Raw genomic sequence first — 25,292 nt, 5'->3', positions numbered from 1 at the left:
TTTTCTACACATTTGCTTAAGCGTGCATGAGAATGTGAGCTGTTCTATCGTCTGAGGCAGTGAGATAGAACCTCACAGCTTGTGTGGGTAAAATGAAGTCGACGGGTCAGATGAAGTGGGAGTTTGGTGCAGGAGCAGAATGCAGAGCGTCATGACAGTTTGTTTGCCGGACCATGCAGGTGAAGGAGTGGACGAGCAGCCTGGGACCAGCACAGACCCCCGTTAACGTGATGCTTCAAGTGAAAACGCAAAGCTTTTGCTGCGTTTTGAGCGTTCAAAGCTGAGAACTGAGAACGCAACTTTTTGAAAAGGGGCTTCCGAGGTGGAACTTTTAGAAAACACTCTCGTCTCTGTGGAAATGGGAGAAAAGTAACTTTTTGAAACTGCCCTGACTCCGTCTCCACTGAAACAGGGTAAAAACGCATCTTTCCTGAAATGCCGCTACTGTGCATTGACTGCATTAACAACACCAAACGCCGTCCAGACCAACATTCACAACAACCTGACAAAACATGTAACTCTACAAACTCTAAGGAAAGAATTCATGACGGAAACTCAGAGGGAAATAAGACACGACGATACAGAATACTGATCATATTGATCACATGACCACCCGTATCAATGTCCTGATTGAAAACTTACTTTTTTCTATGAATTAACTTGCCAGCATGAAATAAACTCTGATTTCCTTTAATTTCTAAACACATTTACTTCAGAGTATTTTACGTTACCGCGTGTTATTTTTAATAAACACATGCTCTGAGGTTGAAGTAACTCAAGAAAGAAAATACACAGAGAGGCTTAGCGTTTAGTGGTACAGCATCACTTTAATAGGTTTTATAGGCACATTGAAATATGTCAAAATAAAACAGAAGATATATTACGACTGCTTAAACATGACAGGACACAAAAACAAGACAATTAAAAGGTGAAACACGAACTGCATTTAAAAGACATTAAAACAACAATAATCAAACAGGGATAAAACAATAGGTGCTTCTGGTTACAGACTTTTTGGGCCGACTACATTCTGAAGGTACTTTTTTTTTTCTATTTTAAATGAAATATCAGTAGACCATAGAAATCCTTCAGACCAGAGTGTTTTGATCTTTCTAACTCCAGATGACCTGAGCGACGTGACAGCTTGGTAACATACAAGTCAATCACTGTATGTTGCCACACAGATTCGCCACCATGTTTAGTGTTTTGAAGCAGTAACAGAGTTTAACGTCTGTCTCTCGACACAGGAAATCACTGCAGCGTGTCCATCGGCTCACCTGCTCTCTCAGACGGAGACGACATAACAGCACCTAATATGTGAGTTATTGTCGGTCTTTTTCAGGAAAATGAGAGTATAACGGTGCGATGATGTTTACTTCCAACTTTTCCTATTATCTTTATTGTACACTTCTGGGGCAAAGACCTGCTTTCTCCTTTTCACGTCACCTGAATTGTGGAGATGTGTGCCACATCCAACACTCAGGGAAAACATGTGAACTCTGCTCACCCTGAAACCCAGACTTGAACCAGGGATCTTTTTGAGAGGCGAGAGTGCTCACCACGAAACCACCTTTTGGTTACTTATCTCATTTTAATTCAGTCAAAAGTGGACGCTGTTAAAGTGACTGAGCTATTTTCAAATTCATAAAAGCCCATTGATGTCATTCATTTGGCTTTTTGAGTTCAGATCGGACTGTGATGCGAGTCTTTGAGAAAAAACAAATGGTGTTGTGTTTTATTGTGAGGTAGGATTCACTCTGGACAGGATAGACACAGAGAGACAAACAGTCACCACTATGGGCAATTTGGGCAACTTGGGCAACTTGAGCAATCACTAACAACTCTCCAATGTATGTTTTTTTTTTTACTGTTGGAGGAAACCTTAGAAAACTCCCACAAACTGTGCAACTTATACGGACCAATCATACGCCTCTGATTCTACTCAACCCATCTTTATTCAATCTGAAAGGAAGGTGCCAGAAGTTCTCCAGTAAAATCTAATGAATGTCATCCTTTAGATCAGGGGTGTCAAACAAGAGGCCCGTGGGCCAAAACCGGCTGGCGAGGGGCTTCAATCTGGCCGCCAAACCACTAAGCAAATTGTAAAATTTTCTAAGAAAGTATTGACTCTTGAACAAAGTTCCTGAGAGTAGCGGACACAACACCACACTGAGACCCGAGCTGAGAGATCAGTGGTGTTTGTACAATCATGCATGGTACAACAACTATAGGGGAAGGGTTTTTTTTGCGGTATTTCACTGTATTTTGCTCCAGAATTAAAATCTAAATTGGATTTATGATGAGATTGTATTGATTTTCCATAGTAACTATTTTGCTTAGTGAAAATATAGAAATGTTTAATGGGTATCCTCTGCAACACAGCAAAGAAAACCTGTCACGTTTCTAAGTTTTAAGGATATTTAGGCACTATTTCAGCAGCGGGCTCACCCAAGGTGAAATTGGACTGAAATAAAATGTGTTTGACACCTCTGTTTCAATATTTGGTATCAGGAGGATGAATCAAAATTTGCCCATTTAGAATTCTATTTACAAACAAAACAAACAAAAGTTATCTAGAAAAGCCATAGACGATCTTCGGTAAGAAGTGGGCGTTGAGTTTCTCCCTCACTCCCTCCCTCCGTGGGTCAGCGTGGGCGGCCCCGTGTGGCAAGAAGCGAGCGAAACACGACACCCCGCCGGAGGAAGGAGGGGGTAGAGAACACGAAGTGACTGAGTGAGTGGAAAAAGAAAAACTCTGTTGCGCCGGAGAAAGCGAGAGGGACGGAGAGAGAAACGTGTGGAGTTTTGTTCCTTTCTGAGGCGCCGCGGCGGAGCACGGAGATGATGTGGAGGGGGGGTCGACCACGCGTCGCGGATGCCGCCGCCGCTGCTGCTGCTGCTCGCGGGGTGAAGCTGTAGACATTCCGCCGCTGCAGCTCCGACCGAGCGACCAACGGCAGCGCGACTCCTTCCAAACTTTGACCTGCGCCATTCAGACCGGGCGGCCGGATTTCCCCCCGCGGAGCCCCGGGGGAAACTTCTCGCCGCTGAGGCACAAACACTCCGCCGCTCGGAGAGAAAAAAGTTTTAACCTTCTCTCCTCCATGGTTATAAAACTCCTGGTAAAGTTACCGGGGCTGCTGTGAACTCGAACCCCGAGCGGGCGCTTTTCCCGACGGGCCGCCGCTGAGAACAAACACCGGAGGAGGAGGAGGAGGAGGAGGACGACGGAGCTAAAGGCTAACCGCCGTCTAAAGTTACCCATCGACGGGAAAAGTGACCGAAGCGGCGCTCGGACGATGAAGACCCCGGCGGATTCGGGTAAGCGAGCGGCCTCCCGGGCCGGGCTGCACTTCGTTGTTTGTTCCGCGGAAAAGAGCCGCTTGGCGGCGGCTAGCGGCTAGCAGGCTAACAACTCTCCGCTCCGGGGGAAAGTGTGACGGGGTGATGGCGCTGGGAGCCGAGCATTGTCCCAGCCAGCCGGCACACGCTCCCCTCTCACCGATCTGTGGCTCGCAACACGCGAAACGACACTTTTGAGACTTTATTTGCACGCGAAGCCGCTCAGGTTGAGGTTTACCGTCGAGGCAGGTCCGGTTCTGGAGCGGTGGAGGCGAGCGGCATTAAAACTCTTTTAAAATCAGTCAAAGTTCACTTAAGTCAACTTTTTAAGTCCGAACTGTAACAACGACGACTAGTTTGCGTCTCCAAACGTCGCTGCAGTCCCCCAAAAAGAGTAATGCACGACTAAAGTCACATTTCTGCACACTTGTTGGGAAGGAGTATTTTTGTCACTTCCTCTGTCTCGAGTTCAATGTTGAATTTTTTTAATGTGCTGATCCTCGGATGGAGACGCGGTGCTGTAGTGGTTTGCACACCAACTTCTCAGAGGATCCCCGGTTCAAGTCCAGGATTATTAACCCTCCTCTTTTGGAGTTTGCACGTTCTTCATGTGCAACAGGCTGGATGAGTGGGGAGGGTGGCCTCAGTGGTTCTCTCTCAGTCAAAATATTGCAGGTTAGATTCCCTACGTGTTGATGTTTCTTCGGGCAAGGCTCTGGACGGATGGTGTTTCTCTCATGGCAGCAGCATCCAGTGGTTAGATCATTTTCATCTAAAGTATTTCTACTCTCTGCATGAGTTTTCTTGGTCCTCACTGTTCCCCCTGGTGGCACGTTGCCTTACGTCTTACCCTGAAGCTCGTGGTGCCCCCGGTTCTAGTGCTGGATGTGGCAGGAGGAGGGTTCAGTGTAAAAACCAGCCAAGTTGCAGTGACTTGGTTGTGCAGCAGTCCTAAAACATGCATTCGAGGTTAATTGGTTTCTAAATTGACTGTGTGTGTGATTGAATCTGTGCCTCTCTGTTCGCCCTGTTGTTAAGTTGGATAATAAAGTGATATAGATGATGGATGCTTTCTAGTGTTTTGGTGGATACCTGCATATTCTGTCATCCTCTGTCCCCTGCACATTAATGTACGTATAATATGGACATATGCTGATGCAGAAGTTTTTAACACGGGTGAAAACCTATTCAGGAGCTGGTAGTGTCATTGTGTCAATAATATGGTGTACCCCATTTATAACATTGTTATATGCATCATAACTGCACAGGAACCTACATATTTTAAATCCAGCTTCTTTTTGCCCAAACAATCACAATCTTCTCCTAAATAACATCTTGGAACCAGATGAGGTTTTCTTCGGTATTCAGCTCTTCCACTCCCGTGTCCACTGTGTTCCACTCACCTGCAGAGGAAATCTCCTTCAGTGTGATTAACGTTGTACTCTGCGTACTCTGCGTACTCTCACTGTGATGGCTGCAGATGGGAACTGCAGTGTTCTTCAAGATGCACAAATTGGACTTAAGTACAATCTGAAACTTTCTTTTCATGCAGTTGTTTGAGTATTTGGGTCTAACCATAGCTTGTGTTGGCCCGGTAAATTGGCAGAATTATGCATTTGGGGATGATGATGTTGTTTTTCGAAACCAGTATTAGGTAATATGAGCTGATGATGTTGTGTATTCTGATACAGTACAGAGGAGTAGCGACGTGTTACCTCTCACAAGCTTTTCTTTAGTTCATTTACTTAGAGGTGTACAGACTTTCCCTGCATTATTCTTGTTAACCTTTTTTTTCCTCTTTCATTAATATTCTCGTCCTTCCCAACACAAACACGCTCCATACATACATTTGTCAGCATGAACAACAGCTTTGATACTCTCCGAAATAAAAAAGCCCCCACAAAAGAAATAATTGCAGCCGTCTCGTCCGCCAGCCGTTTGTGGATTAGATATCTGTTCTTAATGTTTTTGCCTTGGTTTGCTCCTCCAGATTAGGGGCTTAAAAATGGTGTGGGTGCATCACGACTGAGGCTGTAAAAGTGACTCACCAACCGTTGTGTGCACGATGTGCGCGACTTCAGATAAACTCCAGTATTGGCAAATTTATATATATATATTTTTTCCACACAGAGGGAATCCAGTTCACCTGGAATCATTGACCACTTTTTTTTGGGACAAATCTACGTCTATAGAATTAACAAGGTTCTGTCCAGACGTCTTAGTCATAGAAACTCAGAGTTGGTGGGTGTTTGTTCATCAGAGCAGCACAAGTAAGTCATCCAAATAGCACTTGTTAAATCTTTTCTTTTGCACTTGTCACTCTCACCGAGAATCATTTCTTCCTCCATAATCTTTTTGTTTTGCCCAGAGGTTCTAAGAGAGGGAAGTCTTCCTCCTCAAGGTGCCTCCAAACGGCTGAAACTCACTAAATGTTATTTTTCAGAAGGTGAATACAAAGAAGTGTGTGATTAACATCTTTTATAACGTGTCTGGCATAGTCTAAACCAGGGGTGTCAAACATAAGGCGCGTGGGCCAGAGCCAACCAGGCCAAACCACCGAGCAAATCGTAAAGATTTCAAAGAAAACATGGATTTTTGGAGACATTTCTTATGAGCGTTGGACACAACACTGAGACCCGAGCTGAGATAGTGGCATTAAAGCGAGTTACATCGTTGCAGTCAAACTAGTTCCATAGCCATGCTGTCAGGCTGAGTTTGTAAGAACATGCAGAATGCAACAACTATAGGACATTTCACTGCATCTTTTACCAGAAGGCTTCATTAAATTTGGCTTTATGTTGAAATTGTACTCTAATTTTCTGTAGTAAGCGTTTGGTTTTGTTTAAATATAGACATACATCAAGTATACTCTGCATCACAACAGATAAAAAAAACTTAATTTAAGACGTAATTTACATGTTATTATTGCACTATTTCTTTCTGTCTGAGCAAATGTGTTTGACACCCTGGTCTAAAGTTATGTCAACTAGCTCAGTTGTGAAGTATTTATGGGTCAACATAACATAACCATGATCCCATTGGCATCCAGGAATTGAACAAACTCCCTAAATTAGTGACCTGAAGAGAGTCCCATGTTTTCAGTAGAAGCCCACCATCCCAGACTTCAGTAACATTTCAGGCCCAAACCAAAAACAATGACCGCACTAATGCACACTAAACAGTTTTGGCAATGTAAATGAATACAAGTTGTTTTAAAATGATCAGTATCTTTCACCGTAGTATAGTATAAATAGAGGCTTTTTGAAAACTGGTTAACTTTGGGTGATTTAATGCTGAGAGAGTGATCTCATATAGTCACAGAGAACGGTGACGCTTCTCCAAATATCTGGAAAAAGGCCTCCGAGCATTTTACTAGTTTATCCTAGTTTTGAAAGAAAACTAGTACAAACAAAGGCACGTTTACACATTGTTTGAAGTTGATATACATCGTTTCTGCATCGTTTACACACCAACGTTTTGAAAAATGATGTCACGTAATCATGGAGAGTGAACTGGGCGCTGGAGTTCATCTTTACCTGTCTGGACGTTGTCTCTGTCAAGGTTGGCGCATAAAGAGAGGCTTTCTGAAATGTTGGTCAGAGTTGAGGAACTGCATCGTACTCCTGCTTTTGTGTGTTTGTGGCAGATGCTGTGCCCTCCAGTGTTTGGCTTCACTATAATGTTTGGGCAAATAAGAGATTTGAAAAGTGGTCTGCAACCTTTCTTCCAGGCAATCCGGGGATTGGGAACAACTTGTTTAGGCCATGGTGACCTCAGTGCTATACACAGAAATGACTACATGTTACATTATTTTGCAGGAAAACTTTTGAAGAATCTTCTAACAGAGAAGGAAAATGGTACAAGATGTGTGTGTGTGTGTGTGTGTGTGTGTGGCTGGATGAAGTTGAGAAAGGATTGTAGTGTGTATAATCGAGAATCTGGGCCAGAGTAAATCCAGTTAAATGTGTCTCTGATGGGGGTTTTCACACACGTTATGCGTATAAGGAAATTTTCCCGGCGCAAACTACAAGCACCATGTTTGTTTTTGTTTATCGTAAGCAAAAAGCTCGTGTACGTTTTCATTTATCTCCACATCAAAGTCTGAGGGGGGGGGAGGAAGAAAGACCCGAGGGATGTCGCCGCCACTGCAGGTGGTGACGAATCTGAAAATGAGGCGCGGAGATGATCCGAGTCTCCTCGTTAACATGCTGCCCGAGAGTCCAAGAAAGAATCTGTTTGCCTATTTTTCATCGCTTGCCTCACTTTACACATAAACCTGTTTGGCCCTTCTCTTGTGCTGGAATCGGAGCCAATTCATCAAATCTGGTTAAATAAAGTTAAAGTCGTGTCCCTTGGGAAATCGCAAACGCTGCTGTTTTGAATTTTACGGAAATATTTCCCAAACTATTGCGATTTTCCTCACTCAGGTTGTGATTTGTTCTCCACTGGACATTCAGACTCAGTTTAGTCAGAAGTGCCTTGTGGTGAACATGCGGCAGGCAGACATCCAGTCCCCATAATGGATGTTTTAAGAGGGGAATGCCTCGCCACAACACAGCATCATAATTACATATGTCTTTTAGACCTCTGCTGCTTAAGATAACTTTTTATATCGCAATACGCCAATGGAAAAACTAAGCACAAGCAACGTTTTAGTCAAACTGAGCCTTTTTCAGTTGCTGCTTTAAGACAAGCAAATATGCTGTTGGAACTATTTTAAAACGACAATATTTAGCAACTAAGAGCTGCTTTCATTTGACCAAATCACAAGTCAATTCTACATCCTGATTCGAACTCGGATTAAAGATATTTTACACTTGGTCAGAAAGACCGACGGAAACTTTGTAAAAAATGCTTTATGAGACTGAATCTTCACAAGTCTCATTATTTTTAGAGGCGCGTCTCAGCGAACATGTCCGCAGCCTATTTCAGACTTCTGAACATTGTATTCTCTCCTAATGACTTCCATTATCCAGCGGACCAGATTAGGAAGGTTATTTTGCACACTTCCGTTTCAGAAGTCGCCGGGCTTCTTTTAGCCGCCGGCCCTTACAGCGGAGGACGTGTCCCTTTGTGTTGGTAAATTATGCTAAAGCTGTGATGACTCCGCTTATAAGAGAAAGCCTACTTAGTTCCTGTTGTTCTGCATTTGTAGTGTGATTCAAATCAACTTCCCTCAAGTTTCCAGGGAGAAACTTGGGGAAGTAAAGCATTTTTTTTTTTTTTGTTTTTTTTTTTTTGCACTGATGAGTCACAGCTTCACATGGAGCGGTGTAGCTTCAGCAGTGACATTACCACATGATGTTGTTCTTTAATAAAAAATAAAAAAAAAAGGTTTTAATAGGCGACCAATGCTGTCATTAAAAGACCCAGGTGGGAGCCATGATTTGCAGCCACATACAAATATATTACGTGTAAATATATTTTTACATATATATGGGTCAGCTTCCACTCTCTTCCTATCAGGAAGTCTGAAGTCTGGCCCCTGCAGCTCCAGCTCCAATTTTCCGCTTGTGTTACTTCTTATATCAACACCGCGCCACATGTGAGACGTCACAGCTGCAGAAAGCCAGCGCACTTTGTTGCACTCTGTATGTGTGTGTGAGTGTGTGTGCAGTGAAAGGAGTCATACATGAGCAATTAGCTGGTGTTAAGTCTGGTTAAGACAGGGCTGCTGTTTATGGCCGTGTGTGTGTGTATAAGTGTGTTAGTGCCCATATGTCTGTCACACTGCGGCTCTACCTAACGTTGATGTGGTCACAACAAAGTGAGTGTTTGACTTTTACCAGCAATGCCAAATTGCCCTTGAGGAAGAGCATTCGGTTGTGGCCAGGTTGACTCAGCCTGTTTGGTAATTACAGGAAGAGCAACTAGACATCTTTATGCCGATTCAAATAGCTCTAATAACACTGGTTAGACCAAAGCTAATGAACCACAGTCTCATTTTGTTTTAAAAACGATGCCGTTCGTTTGTTTGGGAAGGACTCTGTTGTGCTACTGTCTCACCATTATGCTGGATTATACCTTTGGCACCAGCCGCACAGACGGCACAATTACACTGCGAGTCGAGGCCAAGTTGTTTGTGTAAGGGACGGTTTGAGAAGAGGTGCTGGAGACCGATGAGCAGCGATGCCGTGGTGCAGTTTGTCTTTGCAGACTCCTCGTTTCCAGGATTTAGTGGCGGCCCTGTGATCTCATGTGCTGCCGTGGGGGAAAGGAAAAACTATGTGGACAGTAGTGGGGCCTTGTTGGAATGTTCCTTTGAGATTAGAGCATGCTAAAACTGCATTTAACTGCATTTCCGTTGTTTTATAATCTTGTCATTCAAAATCAAATCAAAAGACACTCCACGAGGTTGTATTTCAGAGAGCAGGCCGATCCGATGACGTCATGATGAGTGGTGTTATTTTCTCAGACTGGGCAGGATCACAGTGTCTCCGGGTAATTGATATCAAATTGGCCTAAATTTGGCTAGCCCGGGTGATACCCAAATGCTTGAGTTGAACTGCGCTATTTTAAAATTGCAGTCTGCTGGAGCTCGGCAGTGAGGAGGTGGGCTGCTGTCCGATTGCTCTTGAGCCCTGACTCCTGGCAGGGAGCTGCTGTTATATTAAATATTTGGTTTCTGGTGCTGACAAGCCAGTGGGCAGACAAACGTTTAGTTGTTAAATCCAGTTTACTATTGTAAATGTCTTACCCGTGTTACATTGGTACTACCTGCACCAGCATGTCTAACTTCTAAAAAGTCACATTGTGTGAATCATTTACTTTAAAGACAGTGGCTCTCAAACCTACTAATAGTTAGATTATTTAAATTCAGTACTAAAAATGTATTTTATAATTTGTTTTTGAAAGATATATTCACAATTTTCATACACAGTAATGCAAGTGACACGTTTATAATGGGTTTGGACAGGGTATGTTGATTGTGCTGTATCAGTTTTGAAGATTTATAGTAGTTATACAAGTTAAAGGTTTCCATTTTGTTTCCATGTACAGGATCTCGGCTGCTGCAGAATCAGATCTTGTTTCTTGTGTTTTTCGGATCAGGCCACTAAAAAGGCCTAAGGTCGTTTCAGTAGACGGTTAATTATCACTCTGTCCTTTTAGGAGGAAAGCACCATAACCCCAAAAAATCCCCTGAATGCTTGTATTTCTGACAGGATGTACTCTTTTTCCATGGTCTTCCTCCCATTATATGGTGGCTGTGAGTGATCAGGTCGACTCGGAGGTTGACCTGATCACATTCCTGATTACCGCAGAGCCAAGCCTGGGCAAGCAGACCCTGGAAAAACTCCACCAGGGTGACGTCAGCATCTCTCCTGTGTGCTGTCAATTGGCGGCCCGGGTCAACGCTGCCGAGAGCATCTCCCCATGTTGCAGCAGAGCTGTTTTCCTGGAAGTGTGTATGCACGGTGGCTTCAGTGACCCGTGCCAAACTTAGAGTGTAGACAACAGGTCGCTTGAAACCAGGGCATGGTGGCCAAACAAAGACCAAGGCAGTCACTCTAAAAGACCAGGTGAACATACAAGCTTCCTTTTTATTTCTAAAATATATTTTTTCATATATATATATATATATATATATGGTATTTTAAGGTATCAGTTGAAACAGGGAATAGGATTGTCTCTTTCAATATAGCGACTGTTTTGTGGTTGAATAATTTATGTTAATAGTTTAACAAAAGATTTCTTCTAGAATCCAAAACCTGATTACACATCAGAGAAGTAAAGACCCCACAGCATGAATTCATAAGTAATTAACTAAATAAAGCTCACACTGCCCTTCTTTTATTTTTGTATCTTATGGAAAAACGGTTCAAAAAGAACCCTCTGTGACAACTGTAGAGTGAAATGACGAAGTCTCGCAATAAATTCACTCCTCCTCCCTTCCAGCAAATCGATGTCAGCTGATGACTCATCCTGCACTCGAGGGGGCTTCATGACACTTCACCCGATAAAAATGCAAATGCAGCGTCGCTGGTGTCTCGTCTGCACCAACGTCTTCAGATTCCGTCTCGAACTGGTGTGGGTGTGCGGCACACGCGTTTTCACCAGAAATATGATGAATCAAACATCAGTTAGAGAATGTTTCAGGGCGTCTTTAAGCACTTCTGTTCCTTGGGGGCTTCAGCTCAGCATGGTTTCAAATATGTGATTGAGAGACTGAAGCCTAAACCTGACATGTATTTTAATAACTTACCCAACTTGACCAAATTTCTCCTCCTCCCCTTGGATCAGCAGTTCTCGCCAGTTCAGAGCTATTTTTGCAGAATTTTCAAAACGATGAACTCACTCTTTGGTAGCTGTTATGTTTCTATTGACAACGGTTGATGACAATGTGACGAGGTGATTGAGCCGGTTTGACATTTACCGGGTCTGCTGTTTATATCGCTGCTAAAATGAGTTTGACTCGATAATGAACCTGGAAGTTCGACAGGTTTCCTGGTCAGTGTCAGAACGACATTATAAAGCTGAATCATGCTGTTTTTGTGCTATTCGTCTCTTGATATGGCACAACTCCTGATATATAAAAAAAAAAGAAGGGATTAAACAGTAGGTGTTTTACTGCCCGTTTAAAGCTTCACAGTCTTTTGAAGTGGTAGACTCTTCCTCTGTCTATGCTTATTGGAGATCTGGTGCAAGGACCCTGTGCTGTCACAGTACCTGAGCAATAACTTTCCATTTAATTTCACTGCAAGGAATTCAGCTCTGGAGCTGTCAGAAAGCAGACACACCGGTCCGGTTTTGACAAACCCCAGGCTCCCTCTCTGTGCACAGTTATTTGTAAAGTGCAGACAGTACCACTTTTTAGTCCAAGAATGTGCTCATCATCGTCTTATACCGTCTTGTGTTGGCCGAGCTATTGGATCAGTATCTCTTAAAGCGTTTACGATTGAGTGAATGTGCACGGGGTCTGTGACAGCTGACCCCCCCCCCCCCCCCCCCCCCCCCCCCCCCCAGCGGGGCGGATGAAAAGAGGGAGCTGGTGAAGTGGAACCAGCAACTCGCTTCACCGAGCAGATAAGGAAGAGTCCTGCAGGAGGACAGATATCTGCTAAACACCTGACAGGATACAGAGCTTCCGGCCACACTCATCTTCTGTCACACTCACAGGAGTATTAAACTTGTCCATTGATCAGCCAATATTTATCTGAAATAAACTTAATAAATGAGGCAGTAAGTACAGTCTTGTTTTATTAATATTTGATAATTTACACAATTTATACTAAAAGCTATTTGAAGATTTTTAAATTCCGGGAGGGTGTTATGGCTATCGTCTGCTGTTGGTCGTCATCCAGAGGAGGCATAGAAGAGTTCCCTGTTGAGTTCCCTCTGGTTCTTCACCAGACTCGTAGACCTGCCTCCTACACACTTTAAAAGGGTAAGTTGAAAGATTACAGGAGTGGTCCTGTATGGCTCTGAGCAATACTGCCCACATTGCCAATGTCAGTAGTAAAGTAGTTACAACCAAGTCTCTGTTGGAGGGAAAAATACCCACTGAATGCAGTCTGTTTTCACAGTGTGATCTAACATGGAGGAGTGTTTAGAGGTAGTCAGGCAGGCAGGTTATGTTCATGCAATTACAGTGACCTACAGTGGGTGGCAACATCTATTAATTTACAATCAACCGGTAGCATTGGCATGCACTTAAAGCAGACTGTGGCTCTCATTGGCACCGCATTGCAGTTTCACTGGAAAGTCTCAGCTAATTCATAAGCCAGTTGTCAAATGATGCTAAATAGTTGTTGTTTTTTCACAGGAGACCACCTCAAGAGCCGCTGAGGGGAAACTCTGTCAACAGGTTACAAAACGGCACAGTTTGGTTTTGTGGTTGTTTGGACTGGTTGGTCCAGCCCAGGCTTTAACCGCCTCAACTCTTGTTGACTTTGCACCTGCGTCTTTTAGACCACACTGCTCGGTAGAAAATGCGAAACTTTGTGAGTCCTTGTGAAGCCTTCAGGGTCATCGAGCTTGGTTTCTATTTATATTGTCACGGATACAAACCAGCATACTCTATAAAATACCTGGGCCCTCATGTAAAAGCAGGAGTCGAATGACGAATATTGCTGAAGCCAGACTGTTTTGCTTTTTATTTACACCTTCTTGTGATGTGTCAGTGTCTGTGTGGTGCTTTGCTGAGCTCATTCATAAGGACTCTAAAATGTTTATTCAGGCAGCCACTGATCAACAGCTGCCCATGGGTGTATTTTTACAGGGTTTGTGTAGTTTCAAATTGATTATGATGTTGTTAGTGTCGAGGTTAATCCTTTTTCTTTACACTGCTTCATATTTGTGGACCTGACCACCTTTGAACGTGTCTTCAGTCATCAGTTTAATGAGCATAATAGGATTCTGTTAACAGAAAACCAAGTCGGCAGCTTGATTAGCTGCACGTTTTCTTTACTGGCTTGATCCAACTTTATGTCAAGAAACTTGCCTGTCCCAGTTACCACTGGGTAAAACGCAGGATGCACTTTGGACAGGTTGCATCATTCTGGGCCCTGCAAGCGCTCTCGCGGGGGAATCGTGTGAGCGCGTTAAATCTGCATGTGGAGCAGGGTCAGCTGACCTGGCTATCCTCCAGCGGTCTTATCAAGTCAGACTCTGATCAGCAGCTGTAGAAACTGGATGTGCACTTGCTCACGTCGTCGATACGTCACAATGCAACTGTTGTTGATGAAACGGTAACTACCAAGGAGCGAGTCGATGTAGTTAATTAGTTTATTTAGTTTGAAAAGACAAGATTTCTTCACACCCATTTCAATGTCTTTCTAATGCCAGTGTTAAAATGGTAATACAGACAATTCACAGTCACCAGTTAACAAGCCTGCCATTTGCATTGTGGGAAGAGCCTGGAGTACCCAATGAAGACCTGACAATATCAGGCGGAACATACAAGCTGCAGAATGACCCCTGCCTGGAGTCCAACTCGTATTTTGTAACTAAGTGTATTAATATATTACAGAAATGTGTTTCTAAAAGGTTTTTTTCAAGAATACATGTTTCTTACAAAAAGACGGTTGGTATGTCTGCAATCCATGACCCGAAAGGAGAGTGAATTACTTTCACTAGTGTCCTTGTGTCAAAAATACTTGAATCCAAAGCATAAACAGGTCATACCAGTGTCAGGTCTTAAAGACATATTTCTTATGATCGAAGGGGATCATTACCACCATCCAGTCTTCATCGATCTCTGTGCAGCACTGTTGAATTACTCTGAATGCATACGTCATACCCAAAACAAAAAGCTGCTTGTGGCAAAGCAGAAGCATAAAGACTTTTTTCAATCAGAAATTCAACTGTCCATATCATGAATGGGCAGTTCTAGAAAGTTAGAGTTCAGTCAATCTGGTAGTCGTTCTTGCTTTATGCAACATTATAACTGTAGCTCATTATCTGAAATGCCCTTTGACCAATTTGCATGCAGGAATGACCGTTAGATTTGTTTAGAAAATTCAGATTTGTCATCCAGGAGTTTGCATGACAAGCTTATTTGTACCGTTCAGTATCACTATGAGAAGCTACATGCTGCTTTATGTCATTCTTACAGCAGTTATGTAATAATCACACATTGGTTTGAATGAATCTTTCTTTGTCCCGATAGCTTCTGTTATCAGTCTGTGGGAAAACCCTGTGGCTTTTTCTCTGATTGCTGCCGCAACTTGTCCTGTGAATCTGCATGTGGGGTGTTGATATCTGGTGTATGAGCGCCTTTCTCATCTTTAATGTTTAATGTTGATCTTACCTCAAGGGCAATTATCTAAAAAACATTTTACCACTCAAAAACTTCACTTTGTCTTTTTTGCAGACCTACAACTAGCAGCTTTTTGATAGTGGATAAATCATGTGAAATGATGATGAAATGCCACCTATTTAGCTATCAGCTCCAAAACATTGACCGGATGTTGGTTAATTTGTGTGCTATTTTATTATTAAGACAAAAAATAATCATGATTTGCTCAAATGTTCTTGTTGATAGTCACTTGTTACTGATGTAAAAAGTAACAAAAACAATAATGTTGCCTTCAATTTCCAATACAGTTCAAGTACAGTTTGATATATTTCTGCTAGAGAATAAAATATATAATGTATTCTATTAATTTTGTCCTAAATCACTTTTTAAAGTCTCCACTGTGTCACTGATCTGTGTTGGTGTTTAAAGTACCGATACAAACAATGTTGTAGCGGCTGATAGATAATCTAGTGACTAAAGTTATAAAAGTCCTGTTTGTTACCACAATTTTAGTGTCATCGACGCCCTCATCTCTACACATACCGTCGTTTAGTTTGTGGTTGGTTTTTTACATTTACTGTGATCTAACAGTGTTAATCGAGCTCCAGTCACCACAGTTTTCTTTGTTCAAGTATAAGACAGATTCTGCATTAACCTCCCACCATCAAAGCCAAAGCACACCTTTCTACTATTAATATTAAACACGTGAAAACAGAAGGAGCACACCGCCAAATGATTGAGAACCTCGTCCTGGCCTTTATTCAAATCGGTTCACAGCAGGAATCTCAGCTGCTGAAACTGTAAAGGAGACTGTAGGGCTGGACTTGTCTTGTTGGCTGCTTCAAAGGTAAGCCATAAATCTTCCTGAGTGATAAGAAAGGCACCATTTGATCAGGACAGCGCCATTTGCAGGCCCTAAAGTTAGCTCTGTTCCTCTCTCCTGTCTGACCCCTCTCTATCACCCACAGCAATGGATGCCATTAAAACGCAGATCCCACGCTGAATCGTATAAAAACTTGTGCTTTCTAAAAGGTTTTTATACAGCCGCTTACATGACGTGACATGATGAATGAGTTAATTGAAAGAAATGACCTGAATGAGAAAGAAGGCTGAATCATTAAGCATTGAGGGGCAGCATCACCTCACATGTGGATTTGTGAGGTTGAAAGAGCCACCGTCCTTCATTTGTTAACTTGTGCCACCCATTTGGTGTCACTGAAAGCTGCGGTCCAGCGGCGGTGATGAACGAGCTGCGTCTCTGTTTTTATTGAAATGTGAAAGTCAGTCAGTCCCCCAGACACTCACTCACTCATCTCACAGCATGCACACTTTATTAGGGGGTCTGGACCCCCCACATGTCTTGAAAAATAGGTGATATGTCTTGCATTAGCACACACACACACACACACACTTTTAATTTTCTCACTCAAGCCCACGAGCGTGCCGTGCTCATTTGGGCTGCCTTCTGCCTGCGGTGACGCCGTCGTGCCTCCGTCTTTAATGTTTTTACACAGGCAGCGAGTCACTCTGTCTACAGACTGAAAGATCCAACTTTAATGCAATAGAGGAATTAAGACTGCGGTGACTCTGCCAATGAGGAAAAGCTGACTAACGCACCCAGACGGCGTACAAGTAGAAAGTCCCGCGCTGGCTGGTCGACATTTTAAAGAATTCTCGAACACACTCATCCAGAGAGAATTACTGTCACTGTGCTCGCACTACAAGCCACACGACGCAGCGGATAAACACCGTGAGAGGTGCCAGAAGAGTGGCAGTTCAGAACGACTGTGGTCTGGTAGTAATTATCAATCTTCATGTTCAAGATTGGAAGAAAACTGATGCAAGATTTTGCTTGCTGTGACAACTGAAACACTTCAGAAATGCCAGATGTTTGTAATTGGGATTCTTCGGTTAAATAAAAGCAATATAAACTATACTTTGGGTATGTATGTTTTAATGCTGCCTTATCGTCGGTTTTATCCAACTCCAGACGTGTTGTTGTCCATCTTCTCGCGCATGTGCAGAAGAACTATTTACTTTCAGAAAATTTGTGTTTTCCCTGTCGGAGCGTTGTTAAAAAGTTCCACACTTGGAGCTGTTTTCAAACATTGGTGTTCTCCCGGACCCTGAGCACTGCTGTCGTGTAAACGGACACCCATGGTTGAAGTTTACCTGGCATGAGGATGTGCAGTCTGCAGTAACTGGCTGTGGTAACCCATGTGAACCTGGACGACAACAGTATATACACTTTAAATGCTAAATGCATTTTAACTAACGCGTGGCGTGCTGCATGCCGCCACCTTTCTTTTTCTGTCCAGCCCTCCGACCAACGTCCAAAACGTTCTAAGCATGAACTAATCTGGAGATTCGTGCAAGTTGATTTCTTAGGCCAAAATGGTGAACATACAGGTAATGTTAATTTAATTAGTAGAGAAATGATCTGATATGTTTGTAGTTTTTAGACATAATTGTTATTTTTGTGGCTCACCCAATGCGTTTCCTTGTCAGAGTTTAATTTAAAAGAATTAAGACGGAGCAGCAGGAGTCACTTTAACTAATCCCGTAAGAAGACCTGCTGATTTTTATGTTGGCTTGACTCGGGCGTCGCTGTATCAGTGCTTCTATCAGGCCGCACTCGGGTTTGTTTGGAGGTTACAGACCTGCGCCTCCCTCGTACATCACATATTTGATGCACTCCAGGCTTCAGTGTTTCTACTTTCACAAACCAACCACACTAACTGGGCAGTTACAGGCAAACCAGACCTGCCAAATGTGAACGCTCGCAAATACTTTTTCATTGAACATTGTGAAAGTTTTAAGAATACATAAACCACCAATGAGCCAACTCATTGTAATGTTTGAAATAGTACTGAAATACAGTCAGGTTATAAAGACCAGCCTGAAGCGGCAAACATCCTTCACAGCTGCTGTTGTCTGTTTTTTACTCCCTCGTGCTGCCTTAGATAAAGTAGATGTAGGACTTTGACTCACCAATGTTGGAAAACTAGAACTAGTTTAAATCTATTGACCAGGTCATCTGTGCATAATTGAACCAGACATGTTTGACTCAGTGTAACGAGTCGGTGTAGTTTTATTGTCACCCTGTTTCACCACATGTATTTCAGCTCGGTATGCTCTGTGCACTACAACTACCGTGTCAACCCTTCCTGAACAAGACTTTCCTCCCATGTTGCTCTTGAAGTTTCTCACTGATTTCCTTTTTTAAAGTTTGTTTTTTTTTTGTGTCATTTACGCTGAGGTTTTATAGTTAGGAAATATTTAGGATGATTGAGTTCTGGTCAGTAGTGAATCATTGAAATTGAGGTTTTAAACCTTTATTGTAGATATTAATCTCTCCAACTGTGTGTGATGACGCCTCCAGTGTGATTGAAGGTTTTGACATCAGTTCCAATACTATTACACGTGGGATCAATGAATGCATCTTATTACAATGACTAATGTTGACGCAGAAAGTAGGGAACTGTCCCTTTTTTTTCTTTCTTTCTTCTTCTTCCTCTTGTCTGTCCTATCAGCGTCACATCTGTGAAGTGAATCTCTGGCATTGTTGTAATCAACTGTGGAGCCTCTTTGTCTGTGTGGAGAGACGCTGAAAGGAAAACAGCATGATGGGAAAGAAGGGGGTTGGGGCGGCGAAAGGAGGAGTTGAAATTTGATTGGTATGAGTCACCTATCCAGCTCCGTGGATTTGGAACTACAGACCTATTCTGGGCTGCGGTGTGTGTGTCCGTGTGTGTGTGTCCGTGTGTGTGTCCGTGTGTGTGTGTCCGTGTGTGTGTGTCCGTGTGTGTGTGTCCGTGTCCCAATCAAATAGCTGAAGTCGCCAAATTTGCCTGGTTGCCTCAGCCTGTGAGTGTGTGTGTTGGAGGAAAATGAAAGTAGTCTGGTGACCAAACCACAACACAGAAGCCAGATTTAAAGTCAAAATATTTATCTTCTCTCCTTCTTGGCTGCTCCGAAGCTCCATCAGTAACACCAGCAGCCTCCATCAGGGCCTCCATCAGGGCCTCCATCAGGGCCTCCACGGCTGCGTTTTCACTAATTGTCTGTGTGACAGTTTAGTATCCAGTGAAGTTTGTCGGTGGGTTTTCTGGGTTTTGCAGTGATGCAAGTACAAGACACTGAATTTGAAAATCCTAACGTGAAATTGCTTCTGAATGAATCAATCATTGTCATATATACCAATGAACTTGGCTTACACTGACACTCTCCCTGGTTCACCATAGATCACACGACCCGCATGTCTTACGCCAGATGTCCTTCAGCAGTTGGGAGTAAGGAACCTCATGCAGGACGCCACATTGATGATTCTCAACCAGTGAACATCTTTCTACCACGGTCCTGACTCACAAAAATCTAGAAGACGGCATGGAAAGCTCGAGCAGACAGAAAACCTGCATTGTTTTTTAATATATTTACTTAATCAGACTCAAAGTTCCTGATTACCTCTACAGACGCCGAAGGCGAGCAGTTGATGTAATTCTTTGTCGGTGACCGCTCGTCAGGCTCATGGTTCTCTGCTGACTGAGGATCATTTTAGCTGTGCCGTGTTAAAAACAAAATCCAGCAGTGGGATCAGACGAACAACCCGACCCTGAAGGTTACATTTCCTCTCTCCAGACCAATTGGTTTTTCCTTTCATCTCTCAGGGTCTCTAGCATTTTGCTCAATGACTTGATGAAATTTTTCTCAGTGACTTTTATTGAAGCCTCCCAGTTAAAAGGTGGTTGTCTCATGAATTTTGCCAGCCGACTGCCCGGTTTGATGTTAATAATCAGCTGGTTGTTTTTATTCACATTGCTCGAGTGTCATCAAATTGTTTTCATATAGCTTTTTTTTTTTTTTTTTTAAACTTACATACAGGCAGAAGAATGCTGGTTCTATTCTCTGGATTACTCCGGTTTCTTATTGTGCGACTCATCAAACTGATAACTGAAGGTAGTAAGACAGACGTGCTGAGTGAGACAGGCAGGTAGCCAGAGGCTCAGCTGAATGGTTTACAGGGTTATCATTTTCTGGAAGGAAAACAAGCTCAGACGAGTTTGAGAGCACGTGTGGGTGCTTGTATGCGTCGTTCCTCCCTCTGGGAAAGTAGGCCTGAAACTGATAAGTGTCCAACCTTGTCTTGAGACGCTGCAGATTAGGAGACAGAAGTTTGAGCTCTGAGATCATCACTGATGTGATTGCTTAGGATTTTGTTCCTCATTAACACTCCAGTAACAATCTTTTCCTCTGAAGATCGCCTGCTTTCATGTTAGTTAATCTGTTCTGCCTTTCTGGTCTTCCCATCTGGCCTGACGGTGCTTAAGTAGATATCTTAGGGAGACTGAAAGGTGCAGAGGATATTGGCAAGTGACCGCAATAACGTCATTTTGATGTCTTGGAATTAGATGTTTAACCCTGAAAAGCCTGTTTAATGCAATAAATGCTTTCCCTTTATATCAGAGTGTTATGACAGACTCTTGAATGCGCGCACACACACACACACACACACACACACACACACACACACAAACTATCCCGGGGCCATTTCAATCACAGCCTTGGCTGCCTCCGGGCTGCTTCAAACTGCTCCAGGACGCGACATGTTTCTCTCTGGACCATCAAATCACATTTTGGAGCAGTTTGTATGTCTCAGTTGTCGTTAAATGGTTTATACCAGGGAATTGCAACTTTGATGATTGTGAGTGACGCAAAAAAAGTCATTCTGTGTTACAGAGGGCCAAATTGTGACCAAGCACATCCACCACCAGTATTTAGAACCTCGTTAATAACGCTATTTTGAGTCTTTTCAAATTATACTGGTTTAAATGTGCTCATTTTGAAATTAGGTCGTGGAGACCGGGGCGACGGGGCCATGATGTCTGCTTAATATATTTGTGTCGCCGTGTCAAACGGTCAAACAGCAACTTTCTTCTTCTGCAGAGCTGCTGTGATGTGCAGTGTCGAGCAGCGCAGCTGTCTGGTTCATCCCAAACGGCGAGTCTGTGTTTGGTTTGGATCGCTCGCAGTCTACCAGAAGCATCATTCACAGCAGGGCTATTTGAAAGCAGGAGCCCCGAGCGCAGGGACGGAAAGTGACCACAAGAGAACCTGTGGGCTGATTTAAGTTAAGCAGCGCCACCACTCTGGTGGCTACTTAAAGCTGCAGTGGTGTCACCAAATCTGCCAGCAAACCCAGCACAAGTCATCATTATCTGAACAAATTTTCTCTTTTCAGCTCAGCTTGTAGAAACTGGTATTTTGAGACTGCAGCCTTTAGTACGATTCCAGGAATCAGATGTGTGGGTACTGTGCTGGTAAATGAAAATATTTTATCTTCATCTAATTCTTTACAGATGTCTGTATGTATGTGTGTGTGTGTGCGCGCTTTTTTAACATTCACACCTCGGTTCCTCCACTAACACACACTTATTGATCTTTTATTTCCTGTGTTACATCAGGCATTTTCTTGGTCTTGAACTGGGTGAGACGTGCAGTGATTAGCTCCTCTTCCTGCGCTTTACATTCTCTGACATAAACCAAAGGCAGCGGCAGAACACCCCGAATAGTTTCATCATCGTTTTAGTCTGGAGAAATAACCAAGAAATTTCAGACTTTCAATTTCTCTAATTTGGTTATATCTCTCTTTCATACATGTATTTATTCTGTTTCTTTCATTTGTATTTTATCCATTTCAGTACATTTTCTATGCGTGTCAAGGTTCTCGAGATCTTAGCTCAGTAATACTCTGTAATATATTTCGCCTCATCTCTCTACTCTACTAAAGAGATTACATTAAGTTTTCTGTGCTGCTCGCAGCTTTAAGGCCCCATTTCTCCCAAACCCTCCCTTCCTCCCCCGAGTCTGTTTGTCTCTCTGTAAGTCTGATATAATGAACCGATCATGTGAGCACGGAGGTGAAGGTTCACGCCGTGCACCTGCGGATGGTCATCCTCTGCTCTCTTTGATCTCCACTTGCTTGTGTTTCTTCTTCTTCTTCCCTCACCTCTTTACCTTTTCCACCTGATTTCCTGCTCGCTCCGTTTCTTTCTCCTGCTCCTCCCCGGGTTTAAGCCTCTGGCTCCAAGAATTCAAACTTCATACTTTCAGGGTAATTATGAGATCAGCTCGGTGAGGAGCAGAGAGGTAGTTTCGGGCTCAGGACTCCTCATTAAAGAGGCAGTGGATTGTCTGTTGTGTTGCAGAGGGGTAGTTAACTTCCTACGGCAAAGATGGAAACCCAGACAATTTAGTGTGTCATTAATCATCTCAGTATATTTAAGACAGCAGGAGCTTACCTCCAGAGACCATAATGTATTTTGGTTTAGTTTGAACCCTTTTTTTTTTTTTTTTGAAGATTTGTTTGTTTGTTTTCCTCTGAATGATGACTCAGCACATGCCAGTGCCGTTTACGCCCAACAGAGATTCCCCGTTTCCTGCTTTCACCCATTTATTTCCTGCCTTTCTGTGTTGTCCTGATCCCATTTCTGATAAACCCCGTCCAGATTCCAGACCCCCCCCCTACCACCCCCACCCCCACCCCACCCCACCCCTCTCTGCCGTCCTGCGCGTTGCTCTGCGTGCCCCTGAATCATTACCCTGCAGACAGACACAGGCCGACCTTTCCAGCGGCTAAATTTAGATTCAGCGAAGAATAGGAGGAAGGGAGGGAAAAATAAACGGGGGGATAGATGGATAGATGGAACAACATGTTAAAGAAACTTGTCAGGGAGAGAGAGAGGCATAGCGGAGGAGACCATTTGTGTTTGCTCTCAGCAGCTACGGGCCTTTTGGACAATACCCCAATGATGGCTATCGGGTATTATGAGCACTACTCCAAGCGTGGTGACGTCAGCGTCCCAAAGAAAAGCAGACCTGCGTGTTAAACCCGCTCCCCCACTGATTGCTGCTCCGCAGACGGCGTGTTGCTCTTGGAAAGGAGAACGCAGGTGGCTTGGGACTGCGGGCTAATAGTAAATGAGTTGTTCTGCCCTGTACTTGACTATATATAGACTCCAGCGAGCCCTGAAATGTTGTGTTTCACCTCCGGCTGACAATCAGAAATTCTTCCTGTCTGGACTGGCGTTCGCCAGACATTACAAAAGCTTTGGACGCTGTCGAGTTCAGTTGTCACCAAGTTGCAGCTGTGCATCCACCAAACTTGTGCAGTCAGCGTTTGACTGATTCAGATGCACTGTAATGTAGCTGCACATCGATCTGTGGAGTCGCTGCCCAGAGGGACTCATTTAACGGACCTGTGCGGTGATTTCTGGAAGCTCTGCCAGTTTGGCATCTCAGCGTCGTGTTTATAAAGGTTTCCAGGTACATTTTGTAAAAGGATGCCTGGAAGATTGGCGGTATACAATCCATTTACACCTCTGGAAAACTTTCTACGCAGCTCAAGAGTGAATAAAAGCACTTACACTACCAGTAAAACGTGTACCGAGGACTGAAATATCTGCATATATTTTCACATGCACACTGAAAACAAGGGGTGAAAAGTGCATGTCATGATTTCCTTCGTTCAAGTACAGTTCTGCTTCTCAAGTGTTTCTTAACTGTGATTGCTCTTTACTTTTCGTCATCATCGGAGTAATCTACATTGAAGGAGGTGGGACAACAAGCAAGAGAATCTGTCTAACATATGAAATGGTGTAAACCTGCCACTGAGTTTACAAAGAGTGGGTTTGATGTTCCTTCCTCCCCGTCTCAGAGCTGCCGGGGCCAAACTACTGTGGGTTTCCTATCGTGACATTTGTTTCCTTTGTGCTGTTGCTGCCGTCCTCCCACTGTCTCAGCCTCCTGTTTTCTCTCACATGACACAAACCAGCAGCTGTAACAGATGCACAACGGAGGTCCAGTTGGAGCTGCATCTGTCTGAGTGCTGCACCACCAGCTGTGCTGTCTGCTCCTCCTTCACGTCACCTCTGAGCCTCTTCAAAGCCACACGTTGAATATTGATGGGTAAACAAGTCAGTAGTGATAGGTCTGCTGTACTTGAAGCGCAAGTTGATGTATGTGAAGGTGAAACGTGCGTCTGCTGTCAGAAGGGTGCCGCGTGTCCTTCCTGTTGTAAATACAGTGTGACAGAGACGGATCACACCCTCACACCGAGCCTCTCCTGGACGCCGGCCCAAACTCTAAACTCTTTTGGCAAGTTTCTGTAATTGAATCATATTTTGTCTTGTTTGTCGTGACTCGGCCATTTATTTTTAGCGCTAAAAGCTTTTGTTGCTAGGAAACTGCGTCCGAGTGAGGGAGGGACGGAATGAAAGAGAGAATAAAGGAAGAAAGAGACGGTAGCTGTGTTGAGGGGGAGAAAGGCGGAATCTGTGAAAGCTGAACGACAAACGAGCGAGCTATGAGTCAGCAGGGACATCTGCAACACACACACACTCACACACACACACACACACACTCACACACACATGCAGTGGTCATGGTTGCTATTCCTGTGTTCTTTGTCTGTGTGCTCTGTGCACCCACGCATGAACCCACTTACCTCTCCCCACGAACCTGAGTTGTGTGTCTGTGTGTGTGTGTGTGTGTGTGTGTGTGTGTGTGTGTGTGTGTGTGTGTGTGTGTGTGTGTGTGTGTGTGTGTGTGTGTGTGTGTGTGTGTGTGTGTGTGTGTGTGTGTGTGTGTGTGTGTGTGTGTGTGTGTGTGTGTGTGTGTGTGTGTGTGTGTGTGTGTGTGATATTAGCTCGCCCACTTTGATTTAATTCACTCCTGCTGTTTGCTGCATGCGTCAGCGTGTGTACCACATGTGTATTTTTCTATCAGTGTACCCCATTATGCAGCAGTGGGCTGCGTCTGTGTCACAACGCCTAACCTGTCCCCAGTGACAAGAGCTTTATTGTCTGCTGTATGAATCATATGCCACTCGTACCCCATTAGTAGTCTGACTTAAAATGGCTGTTAGTAACTATCACAGCCAGCTCGCCCGTCTTTTGGCTCTCTTTCCGAGCACCATAGGAGATCAGCGAGCAGCATGTGGTTTATTAGTCATCAGGAGCGGCTCTGTTTTTGCAGGTTTTTGGTTGTTTTTTCTTATTTTTCTTAAGTCTTTTGTATGATTTGTGTGTGTGTGTCTAGCTCGTGGAAGTAAAACGGCTACCACAATTCCCGATTTGGAGAGTTGAAGTCACACATCGGACACTTCCGTCTTTTTGGAAATTGAATTTGAGAAATTCGTTTCGGCACTTTAAAAATA

The 25,292-nt window shown here is 43.6% G+C and overlaps 1 protein-coding gene across 1 annotated transcript in view; it reads left to right on the top strand.

The window, feature by feature from the left end:
• Positions 1-2,747: 2,747 nt before the first annotated feature.
• The window catches only part of erf (Ets2 repressor factor), a 38,675-nt gene continuing 16,130 nt past the window's right edge, over positions 2,748-25,292 (top strand). Inside the window, exon 1 of the mRNA XM_080485774.1 lies at positions 2,748-3,321. Coding sequence (XP_080341900.1) covers positions 3,300-3,321 — 22 coding nt within the window. The 5' untranslated portion in view covers positions 2,748-3,299. The remainder of the gene's footprint in view (positions 3,322-25,292) is intronic.

Source organism: Lipophrys pholis, assembly GCF_963383615.2.
Source record: "Lipophrys pholis genome assembly, chromosome: 17".
Taxonomy (NCBI): Eukaryota; Metazoa; Chordata; class Actinopteri; order Blenniiformes; family Blenniidae; genus Lipophrys; species Lipophrys pholis.
Note: the sequence above shows the minus strand (reverse complement) of the source record. Positions and strands in the feature narration are given on the sequence as shown.